Source organism: Athene noctua, chromosome 4, assembly GCF_965140245.1.
Source record: "Athene noctua chromosome 4, bAthNoc1.hap1.1, whole genome shotgun sequence".
NCBI lineage: Eukaryota > Metazoa > Chordata > Aves > Strigiformes > Strigidae > Athene > Athene noctua.
Genome location: NC_134040.1, coordinates 66678027 through 66699239, shown reverse-complemented (window position 1 = coordinate 66699239; position 21213 = coordinate 66678027). Strand labels below are relative to the sequence as shown.

Here is a 21213-nt window from a genome sequence, read left to right as displayed (position 1 = left end):
GCAATGGGGGTAAGGGGGATAGAGGATGAAGAGACCACCTGTTTTCTTTTCTGCAAAGTCTGGAAGTAACTTCAGACTACAGTGTTAAAGGCCAACTCTTGGGCACTAAGCTGTAGCACCCATTCAGTAAAGGAGCATTTGAAGATCAAAGCCTTTCAATTGAAGAATGTTAATGCTATGTTGCTAAAATATGGATTACAAAAAATGACTAGCATGCCTGTCAAAAAGCCATGGTGTTTTACAGTTAAACATAATTTAAAATCATTGTTCCTTGTTAACTAACTACATACACCTATTTGTTCCTAATTACGAGTAAGCACTCCCAGTAGACTTGGCAAACAATCTCGAAATAGAACTGAACTTTGTGAATAAGCATAAAAAATGGGCATGACCCAAACAGAAGACTTAAGTTTCACATACAGAAGATACTATAGGTTGGAACTGAGTTTTCACATTTCCTCTGGATACTCTTAATATTTGAGTTCTTTTTATTTATTGCCCTTTTCCCCCCACCTCCCTCTAAACACCATATTTTCCATGGCACAATAAGCAGAGATTTCTTTATATCCTCCTCATTCAGACTGTTTCAGCCACCTCAATGACACCAAAAAGACTAACCCCATTCTAATCTTTGTCAGTTTGTTCCTCCTCACAACTATCACAATCCCTTCCCCTAGCTATCTTTATTTCAAGTTATTTGGTCTAAACAGTTACATCATCTGGGTTTCCATTAGATTGCATATTGCTTTCATTTGCAGAAGCAAGCATTTAAATATCAAACTCCTGAAGTACAACTCACAGAACTGCATTCAAATTCTTTCTCTACACAGAATATTTGACATTTCTCAAGTGCATACATGAATAACAGTTCTTCCTTTCTCAAAAATGCAATGCCTTTTCAAAAAATTTTCAGTGGCAGAAATCTTTAAGCTAAGAACAGGCCACCATCCTTATTTAAAAAAACGAAAAATTAACTATTTTTAAGCTACAGATTTTGTTTACAGCTATTCCTATACTCATTACCCAATGCCACAAACTTCCAGAACTCTGCCAGCTGGGGATAGCACCAAAACAACTTTGCAGCAACATTAAAAAAAAGGTTCTAAATTTAAGATCAAATGCCATAATGAAAGTAACTAGAAATATTGTAAATCTTGGTTTTACAGACAGAAACTGGCAATCCCAGCTTTACTGTAATGCAGCCCTCTGAACATTTGGGGCTTTTAACTGAAATATTAACATATGAACCCAGAACAGGTACAAAGAGACTGCAACCACACAATGCCTTTTTTTCACTAAACATAAGGCCAGCTAGATTATAGCTGTTTGGTGATATTTGCAGCAACACAAACCAACTGGAGCCCACCAGCCACTTAAATCACCTTTATAGTTCCTTTGCAGTGACAGCTTGAATCACCTCCCGGTTTTTCCTGCTCTCCTTATATATTGTGCTTAACAAAATATGGGACAAAACCTTTGAGTGGGAACATAACCGAGTGCATCTAGTAGAGATACATTTACAAAAGAACACTGAGGATTGTTTTGACATTAATTTGTCAGGCAATAAAAAATACATAATTTTTTAAAAAGTTTAATATCGGTCAGACTGTAAAAATATATTTATTGGGAGAGAATCATGAACTGATTTATCTAATTTAAAATTAAACCTTAAATTGTCTAATTCTTTTGCAATAGCAAGGTTTTATTACACAATTCTGTTTTCAGTACAAAAGTGATAATAACAACTAAGCTTCCACTGTACATTGCAATATATACAAGACTTGAAGCCCAAAGGTTTACAAGGTGCAATTGAAAATTTATATGGCTACTATACCGTTTTCTTACCTAAAAAGGCTTCTCTAATTAGAATACTCATTCACATCTGGATTCAGCACCATGACAATACATCTAATAAAGTTGATGATTAGAGATTTGCATGTTCTAGCATATCATAACTGATATACTAGTGAGTCTGGCAAGACCATGCCTTAAAGATAGCTGCTCAGATACTAACCCTCATTTGCCTTGTATGCAATTAGCCTGCAACAACAGAGGCTTTCTAAAACAGGCTACAAAAAGGCCCTTTGGAGAGACTGAGTAAAACCCAGTACTTTGTCCATGGGATCATCTTTTATTTTGATCTCCCACTCTATCACATGAGCACCAACATGATCCTGGGGATAGACACACAAAATGACAAGTTCCTGTTACTAAGAATACCATATCAGTATAACCAGTATAATTCCCTCCCTGGGACTACTGTAGTAGCTTAACAATATCAAAATCGCCCTTCCACTTGGGAGTTCAGCATCATACACAAGCTTCAGTTTAAGCCATCTCCTAAACAGGGCACTAGTCCCACACCTGAAGCAGCTGTGTTAGACACACTCATACAGCTGTACCCATTGTGCTCTTCCTCCTTCCTGTCTTCTCCTTCACGTTAGGCACATGTTGTATTTACAGACGTTTAATTTATGATGAATCATAGCAATTGTTATCGTATACCCTTGGAAAAAGTAGAACATCTGAGATTTTAATTTCCATTAGATTTAATAATCTAGTCCCTATACATACTGATCCTTATTACTTATCGAGTTAATAATCCTTTAAAATATAAAAAGTAATTGACTTAGAAGTCGCATGTTATATGTGGCTAAAAATTAAAAGTAATATTTACAATGGTTGTAATAGTTGTCTGGCAAACGAATTGTGCATTCCAACTTCTTAATACTAGCTAGAGGACAAGTATGAGGTCTAACAGGAGTTCCCCCCTCCACTGACATTAATTAAAAAAAAAAAAAAGTTGGTTGACACCAGAAAAAGGAATAAAGATGACAGATTAGTAAGAACATCATCTCTCAGATATCACTGCCTCCCACTACCCCCCAGGAAACACTCTGGGCAAAAGAACAATAAAAACTTTCAGAGAGATGCAAACTCCCGAAATGAAAATTTATGATTAAGATTACATATTGTTTACTATGGAGAATCCTATACAATAAATAGAAAATACCAAAGTAAAGCTTACCTGAGTAAAGCTCTCAGTAGATAATTATATTTAAGCCAGTACTTGACTGTAAAGGAAGTCCTTTCTATGGTTTATTTGGGAACAAAACTACATACACCCTTTAGTAAATATTTTGACATCTCTAGTGTCAAAACTGGGAAATGTCAACCAGTGATAAAAAGGCTTAAGCATTTGAAAGTTCCCTCTGTATTAATCTAAAAGGAAAGGCAGGAAGGAAAAAACAGTCTCTTTCAGAAACAAAATTTGTAGGCTGTGTCTGCTAACAGGATGCTTGATCTAATTCAAGACTGTCACTAGGAAGAAAACTTCATTAATGTTCCCTAAATTATCTTTTTTTTTTTTTTTTTTAAATATGGAAACTTGGTTGTACAAGATGGAAATAAAATGCTTTCACTCTGAAGTTGTCCTGTCTGTACTGACATAAATTGATCAATCTGCTATATAATGCAAACCAAAAGAAAGCCCAATAAATGCTATTTTCAACCAATTTGAACTTAAGCATCAGAATTCCTGTACAGTTATGAGCTAGAAGGATCACACAATTTCAAAAGTACGTTATATTAGTAGCACATAATTACTAGAAGATGAAAACCAAGGGGGGGGGGGGGGGGGGGGAGAAAAGACACCTTCAGTACCTTCAGTATACCCATTTTCAACCTAGCATAGTTTTAAAACTCAGTTCTTATGAGCATTTTCTAATTTAAGTATAAATATCAGTGCTCAGATTAAACTTCAGCTTGTTCAAAAAAATTAGTTTCCATATGAATTTTTTTCAATTTGAAAGTTAATTAACTACAAGTTCAGCAAGAACAACAAATGAAAGTCAGGGCAATACCAGTTTTTAATCATCTGATGATCTGGTTTCATCAACTGTCCATGGCTATGTGATTCCACCCCCCTGATCCTAACGCAAATGCCCATATGAAGTAACTGCTCAAGAGCTACATTTTTAGCATATATTGTTTTGAAAACCAAAAGGTTTGTTGATTTTCTCCACTTTTTTTTCTTCTTCTCATTTGTTGATGGTTCATGTTTCTTCCCTGTCTTCCATCTTTATTCTAAGCAGCTAATGCAACTGCATATGTAATATATTCAAAAATTCAGAATAATAATAAGTTTTAATTGGTTTAGCTTGTCCCTATGATTTCCCCATAAGATTTCCTCCTCCCGTGCAAGGAACATGATTTACTACTGTTGTCATTTGGGGCCACTCCTATGTTCTCTGAGGCAAGGCAGTTGTTACCTACATTCAGATCTTTGAAATACATGAATTAACCGTACTGAAAACGTTAACCCACTGCTAGATGTGGCAAACTGACATACTGATATCTTTTATGTGAGTTTTGATCATATTTTCCTCCCAAGACCTAGGAAACATATAGTTACAGATGATTACAATCATCTCATTTACTACCAGTATGAACAAAAATCAGATCTTGAAAGACAATCATTTTTACATCCAATTGGAAACAATTTAGAAGGACTTGTTTATCAAAGAAAGCACAGTTTAAGTGTGTTCTCTATGGCAATTCTATTTTTGCCTGGCAGACAGAATAAGAGGGGTAAGAATCCCATCATTAAGAGGGTATAGATGAAATGGTACAGATGGAATAAACACATATGGGGAAAAAACAACTTCATATGAACAGTTCATGAGCCCTGTTTAAAATTAAGAAACTGTAAGGGCATTAATTATAAAAAGTTGGAGTTCTCAGTTCAAGTTTAAAGAAAGCTTAACTTTCTCTCACATTCTTCATGCGTATCCTCCATGACAGTGTTGTCAAATACAAGTATTACACTGAATGTTAAATCAGTAGTTATATGATTCATTTAACCATTAAATGCAATAAACTGGAAAAGTAATGCTTTTCCAAACTTGAAATCTCCCATATCAACAAGAAACTTACTGCCATCATGTATGCCATTTGTAGTTGGAGCAGCTTGAATAGGGACTTTTAAGGATGCCTACTTCAAAAGTGCGTGCTCCAGTGATACAGCAAGAACTCAAAAAATTCAGCTTATTTTCTTTGCTTGCTCTGCTTTTAAATTAAGATGTATTTTAAGATCTAGCAACTAAATTTTTTGCAAAGCAGAAACTTAGAGGACAAAACTAAGTATAACATCAGAAGTTGTATCTTACCTTATTTTCTTCCAAAAATTTCAATTTAACAGATACATCATTACGCATTTTGTCATATTTCTCTTTATGCATTTGAAACAGTTGTTGTGATTGCTCAATCTTTGGCAGAGTGTTTGCATCACGAGGGCCAAGATTCAGCTCTTCTAGGTCTGTTCGATAGGCATCATATTCAATCCTGAGAAGAAACAGGAGGAGGAAAAAACCCCTAAAGGTAAAGCGTCTTAAAACAGACCTCACATACAGAGCCAAGCACAATAGAAGATGAACAAAACAATCAACTATGGAAAAAATAAGAAACCCAGCAAGTTTTTTCCACCCTCTTCCTATTCATCAAGCAAGACCACCTCTTAGTACATTGTATAAAGCTGCCTGAAGTACATCCCCTGTTTTTGTTCCTGTCTCAGCCACATGCTCCCAACCTCTGTTTTGTGCTGGCTTCAGCAGTCAGGGCCTTTCCTGAGACATCTCTGCTTATTAACCCAGATAAAGCTAGTCAATTTTTTTTGCCAGGTTATTCTTCTGCTAGTAAATCAGTTCAGTGAAGAGTTTGTGTTGAGAGCAAGAGAAGCACCAAGAGCAGGACATCCCCTTTAAGCAGATGTTTAAGCAACGGCTCACTTCTACCAAACTGTCTCGAGGCTTTTTCAGCATGCTCTAGGCCTCTCTGTATACATTAATCGGAGGAATTTTACAGTTCTTCCACAAGTAGTTTTGTGGGAACTTGTCTGCTCTATGGATAAACAGGCTGCAAAAAGATGATGCATTGTTTATACTCTACTGAGGACCTATCTTATTTTCCTAGGGAATCAGACTCTGGATCAATACCACCACTGAAGGAGATAAGGGAAGAGAAAGACAGAAAGGTAAGACTAACAGCTGGGTAAATATTTAAGCTAACTCTGCACCAAAGGTATATATCCCACTTCTAGGTTAAGACAGATGAAAAGTATGTTCTAATTTACTCTTGTTCTCACCAAATTATCTATCCCAAATACTGCCAGCAAAACCACAACCGATGTTTAGTATAGACTCTTGCCTGCAGATCCCTGACAAATGTTTTAATTGAACCAGCTAGTCCTCATATACCATTTAGTAAAAAAAGTTATAAACCTCCTTGATATCCTTCAATATTAAGACTGTACTATTTTATTACATGAATAGAAATTAACCAGTCATACCTTCTTTCTAATTTTAATGGGAAAAAAAAGTGTCTTAAAAGTATTCTTTAATACAGAAGTTTGAATATTCAGTTTTGTCTTCAAAAACATTAAGTAGGGTTTTTTTTCAAGAAACGTTCATTTAAGTTAAGTTTTCTATTCATCAGCATATAGCATATGTAAGTGGGGAAAAGAACCTATGGAACGCTAGTAGTTTAAAGATTGTATCACTAAATTAATCTTCTGCTTTCCAGTGTTACATACAAGTCTACCAAACACTGGATCCTTGCCAGATAAACTATTTTTATAATTTAAATCATTATTGCAAGTGGATGAGACAAATGCAGTAACAGCCTCAAACTTTTTTCTTCCTCCTCTTATGCAACATGGGCTCCTTTGTTCACAGCCATCTAACACTTGACCAGGTAAATAACCAAAAATAACTTCAAGGTCATGGGTAGCCCTGCCCAAAGCCTCACTCTTCGTTCCACACTTCTTTTGTAGCTTTCAAATAATGGAACCTAGCATATCAGCATATGAGAGATGCCAATTTTAATGGAACAAAACACCCTATTTCTGGCTTTTCAAATATGCTTTCTCAAACTGGAAAGAAATCAAGATTAAAAACTGGTTATAAAAACGAACTTTTCAGTTGGTATAACTGCCACAAAATAATATGCAACATTTTCAGAGGTAAAAGGAGTAATATTCAGAGGGGTCTTCTTGATTCTCATTGACACTATGATTCTGGCTTTATTTAAAGAGTTTATGACTTACTTCCAAAAAGGAAACAAGCCAATAGAGTTGACAGAAGAAGGGAATAGATGAATGCTGAAGTGCAACTGGGGACAGGGAAGATGAGGCACAGAAAAAAATGTGACTTATTGTCACACTGCAAAATGATGGGTAAGAGAAGAATCTTTGTAATTTATTTGCTTTATTGAAATAGCAAAATACTTTATTTCCTTAACGAAAGAAAGGGAAAGTAATGAAGGTATTTCAGGAGGGAAGAACCATATACTGAAAATGGCTGACAAGAACAATCATAGCAGATGTATTTTGCATAAATTTTCAAGGGGATACCTGGAAAATGTGAGAAGCAATTATTTTTTTTTTAATAATACTTTAGTGGCAAATTTAAAACTATAGGTTATATTCATATTAATTCTGCCTTTCATACTTTTTGGAAGTGTACCTAAATATCAGAACAGTAACTTACTATACTGCCTATAAATAAGCATTAGAACAGAACAGTTAGAAAAAGAGGGGGAAAGAACCTCAAAACTCAAGCAGTTTGCAATTTTTGACAGCCCCCCCATCATGAAAAATTATATGCATAAACTACATTCTTTGGCAAATTAAAAGAAATACACTTTAACCTATTAAGTGAATGAAAGAAAGTCAAAATGGAACCAAGCATCAGAAAGGACCACAAGTCCAAACCCTGGCAGGGAAAGGGAACTTGGCTTTAGAGTACAATGCCACATCCAAAAGTAACCTTCTCCAGGGCAGGAAACCCATTATCTACTGCTAGATGTTATTTACTCACTAAGAAATTTCTTTTTTTATTTTCCCCTTTCTGACCAAGCCTCCAACTCCTGCATAAAAACTCAAGTGTGTATTGCTCATATTGTGCATTAACAGAAGCACAAGATTAGTCAAAGAGACTATTTTACCTATTGCAATGTAGCTGGATAAATCTTGCACTGCCACACTGCTTAGAAAGCCACCTTAACCCAGCAGGTAGGAAAAATAGCTATAATTACTTCTAGACCTAAGAAGTAAAATTAAACCTACAACAGAACACTTACAAAACATTTGAAGGTATGTGGAATGAGGCAGTTAACTAAATCCTAATTATATCATACTTGTGTTATAAGGTTTTTATCTCACACGTTAGTCACTCAAATACAAGGACTAGCTGACACAAAGTCTGTTTCCTGAAGATTAGTTCGTAATGAAAACAGCTAGACACGGAATAGCTACCTGGCACTTTCATACTGTTTCACAGTCAATAATGTATCTTCAATTGTTTTATTCACCAATGTATTCACACTGGCAATAAAAAAGTTAATAGCCCCAAGAAGAGTTTCTCCATTTTTAGCTAGAAGTTTCTGCGTATCTGCATTGTAGCCAAACTCCTCCTATAAACAAAGAGCAGAGAAAACAAAACTGTAGATCATTTAAAGTCATAAAACTCATCACCAACTATACAAAAAGTACAAACACACAGATGTGGCAGTTTTTCCACTTCTGTTTGGGTATGGTTATGATTAAACAGATACGATTTCAATCGTTCAGTTCACAGCTTTTGTGAAATCTCTCTAACATCAACAAACCAGGGTTTACAATTTTGTTACCATATGCGATGTTAAATCCTATCTTATAATGTGATTCTTCTGCACTTTGAAGTCTTCAATGTAACTTAAAAGGAAAGTGCGAATGTAATCTTTACACTGACATTCAGCAGGGTTTTAATCCAGCATCTGGTTGTCTAGGCGATGCTTTAATACCAACAGAGACACCACTACATTAAATACAGTATTGTAACTAAATTCACAAGGGCACACAGTACATTAATTAGCTATTAAGTTTTATTCTTACATTTTGGAAAAGAGCACTGCAAAACACTCCAACATCTATCCCAGTTTAATAGGCTGTAAATAATTGAAGAACAGAGCATTATAATGGATAGCAAATAAAAATGATAGTGTAGCTCAGCCATAAATTATGAACGGACAGGGCAAAATTATTTCCAAGGCTTTTCAGTCACATTTGGACATATGTTTGTTCATGTCTTTTTGTTAACAGCAGTGTAAGCCCTGACCAAGGCTGCAAAGATTTTTCCGAATGCATGGATGCCAAACAAGTCCAATTATTATATTTATGTAATCCATATGGCATCTTCATATTCTGCAGATGGGAGTTCTCACAAAAGAGTACAATCTCTGGTTGTAATGGCTGTAAAACACACTACGTTCATATTTGGAACTTGGTCTTCTTAGGCTTGCACACTGCCAACAACTGACTCAGAAGTGCTGCATTCTCCCAGTTCCCTTTCATCTGTCTAGAACACAAACACCAAAGCCAAATGATATTTCATGTTAACATTAATGACTTCACAAGGGTAAGGGTAATGGGCAATGGTAAGGGAAGAATGCTCTAGTAAAGGAGGTGCAGTGGCAGTGAGCAATTTGAAGGGGAAGAAAAAAAGGAAGAGAATTTAGGGCAAGTTTTCATGAGCTAAACCCTGTAAAAACTGCTAAGGATCTGTTGCCTTTGCTTTGCACACCTGCCTCAGTGGCAAAAGCAGCCAGTCTACAGGCCTGGCTGAAATTAAAAAAAGTATTTTTCAGCTGGTTTTGCTCTAACATTACCAGCTACGCAGTAACACAAGTGCTGGCATAGGGAAGAAAACAGAGCATACAGGCAGACAAAAGCAGCAGGACTGTCCCTTTCAGCAGTGTTTAGTCCCATCTCTTTTCCCTCCTGCAGGCAAGACTGCAATTAGTTTTCCACCCAGATCACTGCAAACCCAAATGAGCAATACTACCAATTCAAAGGCAGGGGGTAAGAAGGATGGGACTGTAGTGGCCTGCAGTACTAAGAAACATGCTAGCCACCAAAACTATCTTTCTACCGAGTGGTTCATGCAGTTTCATATAAAAACTTCTGAGTTTTGTCCATGACTTCTGTAGATACCTCTTACAAAACAAGGCAGGAAATCCTTTCTGTATCAAGAGTTTAAACGCAGTTCATACTCTATGCACAGGTCAATTAAAATTGGAATTCATCTGTCTATATAATTGGAGGCACATGAGCCTGGAACCAGCAGTTATCTTTGTATCCAAAAGCAAAATAGCAAAGCATTCACATTAAGTAATACCTCTATAGATACCACACTGAGATCTCATTTTGTTATCATGTATAAAATAATATTACCTGAAGAACTGGTGTGGGTTTTGATTTATTTTTAAACTATATATACTATTATCACATTAAACATTAAAGACCAACTGTTCAGAAACTTTACTTTTAGTCTTGCACCAGTTTTAGAGGCAACAATGCTATCCAAACACCTAAGAAGAATAGGCCAGGCTACAGATAGTAACAGAGTAAAAATTAAACAACAGGGAAACACAAAGAGGAAAGAGACAAACATCAGGCAAGTCTCCAAGAGGCAAAGGTTAGATAACTTTTATTACAGCAGCAGAAACCTTTATTTGATTTTCATCAGCAGCCCCATTCAATAATCTACACAAGAGATGAATGAATGAATGAAACTGATTCCAAGACCAGTACAAGATGCTGAAAGAACCTGGAAGAACAGCATTAGAAGTTACAAGCTACTCATAGGGGGGAGGGGGAGATAAGGCATTCAATAAACAAGAGCATGATGCCAAATTTAATCCATGTTTCAGAAGAAACATCCAGCTTCAGCACATACTTCACAACAATCACTAAGTTCTGCCACAAACCACAGTCTGTATTTGTGTTAAGAGTAAACTGGTTATTAAAAATGTCTTTTAGCAGATTATTTAAATTTCTTAGCTGCTAGAAGTGCTCTACTTTCACAGATTTTCATCTGTCAGACTTCAATATTAAAAATTCCTGTACTCCAGTGCAGGAGTCTCAAATTTTTTTCAGCTACCTATCAGTTACGATTCCTCTCTGCATCTATGAACTTCACCTCCTCCCTTAATGGTCAATCATGAAAAGGGAAAAATAAACAGACAGAGGTTAAATTTAATAATCACAGAGATAATTCAGGCTGTTTTCAGCAGCTATGTTTTAGGGAACCACTAATCTCTTAATACTGGTTTTCCAAAGGATCAGTAGCAGTATGAAACTGCTTTAACTTCGGAAGTACAGAACAATCAATGCAGAAGCAAGCCAGCTACTATGTTTTGTATGCAACATCCACCTTCTCTTTACAGCAGACAGTTTCATTATCAGCAACAAAAAGTGCTAGTGTTACATAAACTTCTAAACCAAGGAATCATAATAACCCAAATGCAGATATCTAAAGATTACCTCTCTTGCTTATAAACGTCAAACAACATAATGTAGTCCTATTAGCAGCAAGATGCTGATTAAAAAAGGACTTTGAGATGAAATCTCAAAGCTTAAATATGCTACAGAAAAATAATTTACTCATATTCAATGTGCACAAGTGAAGTCATGTGCCCTATTCTATTTAGTCCCAGGCGTATTCCCCAAAGACATCCTGTAATTGAAATGACGTTAACACCATGGAACACTTTGATGACATTTCATTAGAAGCAAAATTAATAGTAAAATACATTTTCTATACAAAGGAAAGTTGTTGGTTCTTGAGTCCAACCATCAACTAAAGGCAAACATTTAATAAACAATAAACAACTACAGTAATTTCAATAATTTCCTATACTTGTAAGTGAATTACATAAGCTTTTAACACAAGGAGCTTGTAATATACTGTTCACTACAGTGTTTAGAGAAGTAGCTGCTAACTACTATATTCCCCACACAAGTCAATTAGGCTTATCTTCATCTCTGCCATTTTATTTTTTAACTATAAAAGTCTTACATGAAGTTCCAATGATTTCAAACTCAGGTCAGCAAATGCATCTCCAAGTTGCCTTTGGGTATGTACCATCTGGAAGAGTTGTGTGGATAGCGTCTGTGCCAGTCTCAAGATATTTTCATATTTTTTTTTGTTATCTCTCAATATATCTATTTGAGCTTCTAGTTCCAGATCTACTGTTCTTGAGCCACGACCCAATTTTTCAGAGATGATCTGACGTGTACACTGTGGGGGGAAAAATTAAATTATAAAGAATCAAGTATACTCAAGACAACACAGCATACACCCATTTTCAGCTTCAAGGGACGTATAATTACACACAATTCTTTCACAATCACCCCTCCCAATATAAGTTTGCACAACAAACTGAAAAAACAACACACTCCTTAGAAGTTTATCAGGACTCAGCAAGAACAGCTGGACAAGTCTCAACTCCTACCAAGATGAATATTCAAGTTAACAAATCAAGAGCATAACTAATTGTTTCTCAAGTAAAAGAACACTTATCTCTTTTTAGGTTTGGTGAATCTCATTAAGTTAAAAGAAGCAATTTAGACCACTGCATTAAAGTCAGTTAATGGGAGTATTACTAATACTGCATAAAAATATCTAGTTATCTTTGGGCTTTGTCTACTAACTATCCAATTCCAGATAATCCATATTATGTTTGTTGAAGCTGACTGGACACTGGAAACTCCTACTGAGAAATGTGTAAAACTACTGAAGTGGATTTCTCATTATTTACACATCTATAAAATGGAGTTGATTGTCTCAAAGACTTATGATTTCTTTTCTATCACAAGTCAAATTCTTAACAGATTTTCAGTTCATTAACACAGAAAACGTGCTCTTACAAGGCTGTAGACACTTTCACCCAGCGAGTGGCTGCGACAGCTCTGGCTGCTATCACATTCCACTTATCTGTGACACCTTCTCTGACAGAGATTTGAGCCCAACTTGGCAGTGAGCGTCCCAAGATGTACGCTGGGGTTTCCCTTGACTGAAACACAGGAGAAGCCATTTGCAAAGCAGATGTATACCAAAGTCATACAATTTCTCTATGGAAAGCGAGAATTATTAACTGTTACAATAAGTTACTTGAAGTTAATCTGTGGGCCCAAGAGGTGAAGAGATAACAAAGTTACACATATGAAGAATTACTGTTAGAAACAGAATTACAAGGAAATGTAGTTAGTAGTCAAGGCCACAACTACTCTGAAGGGACTTAACCTAAATGCAAAGCTGCTATTTTGCTAGGTGAAATAATGCCCAAGCCCGACTTGTATCACGTTCCTCAAACAGATTACAGCACTGGATTTCCCAGGGTTTCCTGGGAAATTGGAGGACTTCAGTTTAATCCAGTCTTCACTATATCCAAAGGAGATACACATTTAACCTGCTACAAGTTTTATGTCCTTTCTAAATTTAATAGAGAAACACTGGAAAGACTTCAGAATGATCAAGCAGAACAAGTTGGTCATAACTCATAACCTTTAGATTGGAAGGTACAGACTATTTGGGCTACTTCACTAGATTCAAACAATTAACAAGAGCACAGCTATTTGTCTGTCAAGAATGAGAAATTTGGGAGACCATAACAAATCAATTAACAAGAAAGAACACAGCAGACATTTGTCTGTCAAGAATGGAGAAATTTGGGAGGGCATAACAAATCATATCAACACAGAATACAACTTTACTACCAAAGCCTGCAACAGAAATTGCAAAATACAGCTTAGCAATGAGTGCAGTCACAACATAAATAAGCATTTCACTAGGAACTATGGAAGTAGTGGACAAATTTTAGCTGTTTTCCAAAAAAGCTGAGACAAACACACACACCCCTATGGAAATGCAAGAGAAAAATCTGAATCACGTAAGGCAAAATTTTTGGCAGCAAAAATAAATTAAAGGAAGGAGGTATTTTCAACCAAAGACTATTTGCTTCAGAAGCTACAGCAAAACACCTAAAAAACCCCAGCAGTGACAAGTGAGGAAAAACAAGTAACTGGAAAGACTTACACTGCATACTTTGTTAGACTGAGATGTAGCTAATTTGAACACTGAGACTGAACAGGAATAACTAAGAAACAAGATGCACCTATCTATTTTGAATTATTCTGGTTCTAAGCAGACTAGTACAGACACACAAGTTGCTGTACATTATCACTAGCAAACGGAGAAAATTCCACACATTAATTCCATTTTGCTTTGTTCTAAAAGAGTATCTAAAAAGAATACTCTCCTGAATAAGACCACACTCTTCAAAAAGAAGTCACACGAGGCAAAGTTTAAGAAAAACAACTATCAAAGAAAAACCACCAAATTACATTTCAGAGAAATGTATTTTAAATTGCTTATGTTAAAATACGAACAGACATTACTGGACATGTCTCAAATAAATGTTCCACTAGTAGCCTAGTATTAAAGAGAGGCTTGTAAAACAGGTACATTGGATTTTTTTCCTCAAAGTTTAAGAAGTTGTATGAAAAACAAAAAGATAAAACTTTTCATCAGAATTGCTGAAAGTCAAGAAGAGTCACAACTTTCTTGTGTCTATGTCTTTTTGCTAAACTGAAAACTCCTTTCTCATCCGAAGGGGGAGGCAGGGGAAGGGCACAGAACAGAAAAAGCTCTTGCTGCTAGATTACGGAAAGAAGAGCACTTTCTTTTGATGCTGACTCATTATTACTAGTGAGCATAAGATTGGAGTGAAGAGCAACAGTAGTTGCAAAGGCAACAGAATAATCTTACCAAGTTATAAATTATGGGAAAAAGTTAAATACAGTCTACGAAAATTCATGGTTAGGCTAGACAGAAGAGCAGCTTTAACCTCCTGTGATTTTCAACTGGAAAGAGCTTCTTAAAACAGAAATAAAAGTGGGAGACAATAAAAGCAACTGTGTCTCATTCAGAAATGCATACTGGACAAAAAACCCCCAAGGTACTCAAAATATACAGAAGCATACTTGATCATCTCTTCACAGATGGGTATGACTTCTGAACATATCCAATAATTTAGATTCCACAACTCCTGATACAGACACCATGACAAATTACTCTAGATTCCTAAAGAACTTCCTAACTGCAAGTTGCACCACTAACTCCACTTGCTGATTAACGTCTGGCACATCAAATAGCATTTCAGCTGCTGATCTCCCTCCACTAACGATTTACTCATGCCCTTTATTTCTTGCATCTTCTAACCTATGATCATTTTAGCTATTACAAGATAAGGAGGAGATTTCTTCCCATGACCCAGGGGTTCCCATGGTTCCCAGGGGAACCAAAGCAAGACAGTATGTCCACAAGCTGAAATACTGTCCTTAATCAAATTAAATATGCTTTTTGTACCTAGCTGACATAAAGTGTTTTCAAATGTATGGCATCTCCAGGGATATTTGCATAATACTCCCTCAACTCCAAATGAATTCATAAGGTCTCTCTGAACAACCTTATTCCTCCAAAAAAGCCTAACTTCCGATTCTAACACAAACAGCAGCGTAAGCATCTACCAGTGGATAGAATGTCTTCATCCCTGCTTCCCATCCTCACTGGGGAAGAAGTCCTTATCTGGACTTAAGAACACTAGAGGAATTCAGATCTCTGCTTTACTAGGGAAGTGTTTTCCACAGATTCTTCATTTCTTCAAGGTCTGAGATGTAGATCCCACTGATGCACAACCCACCTGTCCAGACCTCTGTCATTTAAGTTGCAGGCATAACAAAAAGCTGTTTTTCAAAACTGGTCTTTCTTTGAAACTCCTAACAGTAATGTATCCCTGACAATTGCTCCTCACCTTAAGGCTTTTTAATGAGAGTCACTTCTGGCTATCTGGTGTGCTTTAAGCACCTTTTCTTTATTCTTTTATTATTATTTTAATTTCACCAAATCCCAGCTGACGACAAAGCATCATATAAAACACACATGAATTGAAGCAACAATTCCAACACTAAGAAAGAACAATCAGCCAAGACAGAACAAAACCATCATAATAGCAATTAACAAGTATGGAACTTGTAGATGGGCCTGACTTCCCCATCAGATAAAATTTTATTGTATCAGCAATCAGCTGAAATATAGCAAAGATTTCATTACAGACACTGGTGCTGAAACTTGTGCATTCTGTATGTTGGAGGGGACATTAGAAAAGGAACACATTCTTTTTCTCATTAAATCAATAATAGTCTATGAAAGATTTTCCACTTAAAACCAGGGATTTAAAAAGGCTTACAAAGAATGCTACACTTGGAAGAAAATTAAGCCTTCTCTATGCATTCTTGGTTATGCTCACTGCAACAACAGATTACTTTCATACCCTAGTACAATACTTTGAAAGCTTTAGTCCAATCTAGTAGCAAGCTCATTTCTAGAATACATACACACACAAATATATGCCTGCATACCTTGTAAGTGTTTAGGCTCCACTTTCTCACCAACTCCAATTTTTCCATTGCTGGATTCTTTACTTCATCTGCTAAGACAACAGGTCCACTTTTCTGATGAGCTCTGCCCCCTACATCAGAGACAAAGCAAATCTTCAAGGCCTTTGCTTTTGTTTTAAGGGATGGAAGGTTTGTGCGTGCAAAAGCAGAGCAAGGTGACAGTAAGAACTTCAGATGAATTTGCAGATTTTCAAAATCAATTCCATAAAGAATCATTTTTAAACTGATATGAAGTGCGTATATCTCTCAGTATTTCATGTAGTAGTAAGCTGAATAAAGCTTACCTGAATGCAAGGAGTTTTACTAACCAAACTTAAAATAGTTTATTTCTTAATCTATCTTTTAAAATTCCAACAGTTGAACACCTTCTTGGATTTAGCCAATCTAAAAGTCTGTTTACAACCGGCAGACCATTAAATGAAAATTTTCAGCACATAAAAACTGTTGTCACAGTGTACAACTAACAGATTTCAAAACACATTTTTCCTTTTCCAGTGAACATCATCCTTTCCAGAAGATGTGTTCAGCCAATATTTAACTTATTTCAGTTTTATTAGCTCATTGTATTAGGACTAATTAACCACCAGTGTAAAAACAGCAACAGAAAACATTTAGCAACAAATTAAAATATCTAGGGCAAGTCACCACATATTAATTGCTAATACTTAGCATTCTCCAGCTAGTATGAGATATCATGTGTATTCTAAGTTTTAATTTTGCAAAAATATGTCCTAGTGTCATAAATAGTAAAAACCGCAAAGCACTTTTACTTTTTAAGCAACATTTTTATTTACTCACATACAATTCAGACCACCTCTAATCCCTGCTGCTACTTACAGTCACCTTAGCCTTGCCAAGTTATTTATATAAATAAAAGTTTGAAAAAAAGTCCATACAGATGCCTCAAGATACTCCTTTAGCATCAAGCTCTACTATGTTCTTTATGTCTTCAAAACACTGTGCAAACGTTAAGTAATTAATCCTCTCAACACCCTTATGAGGTAACTGAATAGATTTTCTCCTTTTATATAGGAGGAAACAGACAAAGATGTTAAGTAATTTGCCCATAGGCACAAAATGAGTCAAATGGCAAAGCCCAGTTTGGGTGTTGTGAATTCCTAATGGCCACCTCATACTCTATTCTACTGGAATACATGATCCTTTTGGCAAAAAATCTCAAAAGTTTCAGTTTTAACCTAAACAAAAGATTTTGGATACTCCCATTTTAGCTACTCTCTGTTATTATTAATATTTGGTAATTATTTTTTAAATCCTATGGAGCAAAAAGCAGCATACAGAAAGGGAAGTGGAGGTTACTTTTGTGAACCGTTAGAAGACAGAAATGCGAGCCACCAAAAAACCCCCGAAGTTGTATTTCCAACTAACAGTAAATCAAAATATTAGAGACACGGAGGAGTTAGTACAGTGTCAGCAGAGACAAGGGCGTTATCCATTCAACGCTATGGTACCTGTGGGAATAATTAAATCACAACCTTGTCCAGCCAGTCTGCTAGCTGCTGCACTGCTAGGAGATATAACAGATGATTTGGGTGATGCTGAGGAACCTGAAAAGGGGACATATTTAATCATGAAAATCCATCATCTCCCCTTAGAAGACAATGTGCACTTTTACACAGATAGGTTTTCTCCAAAACAAAGAAACTTTTGCTTCAGCAACACAATAAATAGAAGCATTCACAGAAAAGTTGCTGGAATTTCTGATGGAAATGCTTTTTAAGAGGTGCAGCTGTTCATGTGAACTACTCCAAGTTTTCATGATTTAATCTTTTTCTCTATGTCATGATGCCAAACTTTTTTGTGGGAGTAAATACAACTAAGAGCTTCAGTAAAGTTGATACTATCAACCAAAAATTCCACAGAAGATCGTTATATACAGCTTCCACTACTGAAAACTTCTTGAGATCTAGGTAGATTTCACTCTGCACTGTCACTGAATGGTACTCAGAGCATTAAGGGGTGAAGTAAAATTTCAGATATACCTGATTAACATCTGCTTCTACATCCGTGTAAACACCCAGCAATTAGCTATTCTGAAGATCATACGAGCTATTAGCTGTTAAAGTGTGTAATCTCCTTTCCGAAAAAAGATTTTACAGCACTTGCTTGCTCTCTTTAAAAGAAAAAAAAAACCAACAAGCCCAACTTCAAATTAACCCGCACCATGTATGTTCTCCAAACTGTTTTAGGATTATGATTTTCAGAGCTTTGCCACTCTTTCATACCACATAGATGTGAAGTGGCATTCTTATGAAATTTTCAGGATTTAAAAACCAAACAAATTAGCTATCTCTCTGTAGTGATGAGTAATGATCATATGGCTGGGGGGACAACTTTTATTGCTTTTGCTGAGAAATTCCAAGATACTTCAAGGGCTGACTGTGCTGGGGAGAAGGGAAATCAAACCTAAAGTCTAGCAGTTTCAACTGAATTCATTTACAGTAACACCAAAAATACCACTTAGTGTAACTGAATCAACAATCAGCTCTTGCTTTTTAAACATACTACAGAGCACTACTAACATGGCGTATGCAAATCCAATGATTTGGATTGAACTGCACAGAAAAGATGATATTAAAAGATAGCTCACTTGTTGTGTCCTTCTGTAGCGATACATTGCATAAGAGCTGCAACTGGATTCATCCAGGCATAAAACTCTGACTGCAAGATCCTGCTAAAGGCCTAAAGACTGAATCACTTCAGCAAGCGAGCCAAGACAAGCAGTTTAAAAAATCCTTATCATTTGACAGAGTATTAATGCAGCCTTATGCATGCTTCATCATTCAACATCCTCCCAAATCCTAAAAGCTCTTCCCCTCCAGTATTGTCTACTTCGCATTCAAAAATGAAGCCCTAATAAGGACACTCAGAAGACAGAATATTAAGAAATAGGGCAATCTTTCTACTTCTGTCCATAGTTTCATGAGAAGCCTTAGTTTCTACTATTTCTCTCTCTCTCTCCCTCAGATTTAAAGAATTACAAAAAATCTAAAGAAAATATAGGAAAACTGTGATATCTAAAGTGTTAAAAATTACATGTCCAAAGCTCATCATTTGTGTACATAACTTTCCACAGAACACTTGGATTTCAAACATATTCCTGTAGCTTGAAACACATCTTAAGACACTTTTCCCTTAACAGCTAATGCACTTACCAGCTGCAACAGTTATCCTGCTAATAGAATACAAAAACCCAAGAACAGTGAGCAGTTTGCCATCTGCCTGGTTTTACCTAGATATTTTGACAATTTCAAAGACTTAAAGAAACCACAGCATTCACTTTGTAATATATGTAAATAAAGTACAGCATGTGAATCACTGTTTTCATAAGCAGAGAATTTTACCAAACAGGAAGTGAAGCAAAATGTAAATTAAATCTATGACTACAAAGGGACTTATTTTCACAGCTGATTATTTCAAACCTTTCAAATTCAGAAGCTGTCGAAGCTATTCATTAAAATATCACTTTCACATACTATATCGTGGCACACTCTTGTTCTTAGATGGGAAACACTGACAATACTGGCTTGTTTATCACTTCGTATTTCTCATTGTATAATACTAGCTTAGATTCTTGAAAACATACATTAATATTTGCATAGTGAATTAAATATTAACTAAAATCCTTATGCTATAAACAACCACAACTCTGTGCTGAGAAAATATGTGGACACTGTTTCATTAGATAGTACTAGGAAAGAGAGACTCAAAGCATTATTCATTCTTAACAATACATTAAAGTAATATATGCACTATAACAAAAAAAGGAGACACAAGTCTCAGAGGCAAAGAAGAATTCCACTCATTCATCTGCTCCAGGTAAGTGAACTGTGTATGAAGAACTAAATAACTCTTCCCTTATGTTTCAAATCAGAATGATACCTGCAACAGTTAAAGAAAACTTCAATGAAATTTAATAGTAAAATTCCCCAGTCTGACATCATTTCAAGGTGCTCAAGGACTTCTTTCCTGTGAATGCAGACCAATTTACCACTAGTCTCCACTAGTCCCTTGACAGATACAAGTGTAGCATATATTCTCTATTTTAACAACTCAGAGAAGATAAACAGGTTGCCACTAATGCACATTTCAGTGTGTACATTTACACCAAAATGCTCAAAGTGGCTACAGAACATTGTATTCCTGACCATGCAAAAATATGCACAAATATTTAAAACTGAGAAATAAAGACACAAAAAGCAGTTACCTTTACCTGGAAATGGTCCTGCCTCAATGACTCCCTCTTTGGTGCTGTCAAAGCCATGAGATGTTATTTTGGTTTCAGAAAGTCCAAGTCCAACTGGTAATGAACGTTTCAAGTCCTTCAAAATATTTCAATAAAAATGGAAAATTAATGTTTTTTTTAAAAAAAAAAAAAGATAGAAGTGACTCAAAAGTATTATAATGCAATTTCAGCAGGTCTCAGACAGGCAATTCTGCTTTTAGCCTGGAATGTCTTCACTGCTGTCACAGCATTCTACTGTGATGCACAAATAAAACAGAAATGAGTGAGAAACACTGTAAGTACAGCTTGTGTGTTTATTCTATAATTTTTTTATACTGATGAACAACTAGAATGGCATCTCTTAGAGCAACAGTTACCAAAAGTGTGGCCCACAACATCATGTTAAGTGGGCTGAAGCTGGTCCAAACAGCCATATCAGTTTAATGTTTTCAGTTAAAAACTGACAGGGGTACAGAATGATCTAAGACTAAGCAGACAACATTTTACAAACCAAAAAAATGTGGAAGCAAATATCACAATGTTAAAGATTAAAACAAATTAACTCTAAGCAATAAATAGCTTTAAAATTCACAGCATTAACTTCTACAAATAGCACATGAAATCTCTTTAATAT

At 35.8% G+C, this 21213-nt stretch overlaps 1 protein-coding gene across 9 annotated transcripts in view; it reads right to left on the bottom strand.

Annotated features, from left to right (window-relative positions):
- The window catches only part of ARFIP1 (ARF interacting protein 1), a 43029-nt gene that overhangs the window by 3387 nt on the left and 18429 nt on the right, over positions 1–21213 (bottom strand). For 3 of the 9 annotated variants that reach the window (XM_074905626.1, XM_074905632.1, XM_074905625.1), the window contains 6 exons: positions 20562–20676; positions 17806–17901; positions 16298–16407; positions 11895–12116; positions 8312–8469; positions 5169–5343 (listed from right to left, as the gene is read on the bottom strand). In XM_074905626.1, coding sequence (XP_074761727.1) covers positions 5169–5343; positions 8312–8469; positions 11895–12116; positions 16298–16407; positions 17806–17901; positions 20562–20676 — 876 coding nt within the window. The remainder of the gene's footprint in view (positions 1–5168; positions 5344–8311; positions 8470–11894; positions 12117–16297; positions 16408–17805; positions 17902–20561; positions 20677–21213) is intronic. The other 6 variants (XM_074905628.1, XM_074905629.1, XM_074905627.1 and 3 more) reach the window with 6 other exon arrangements.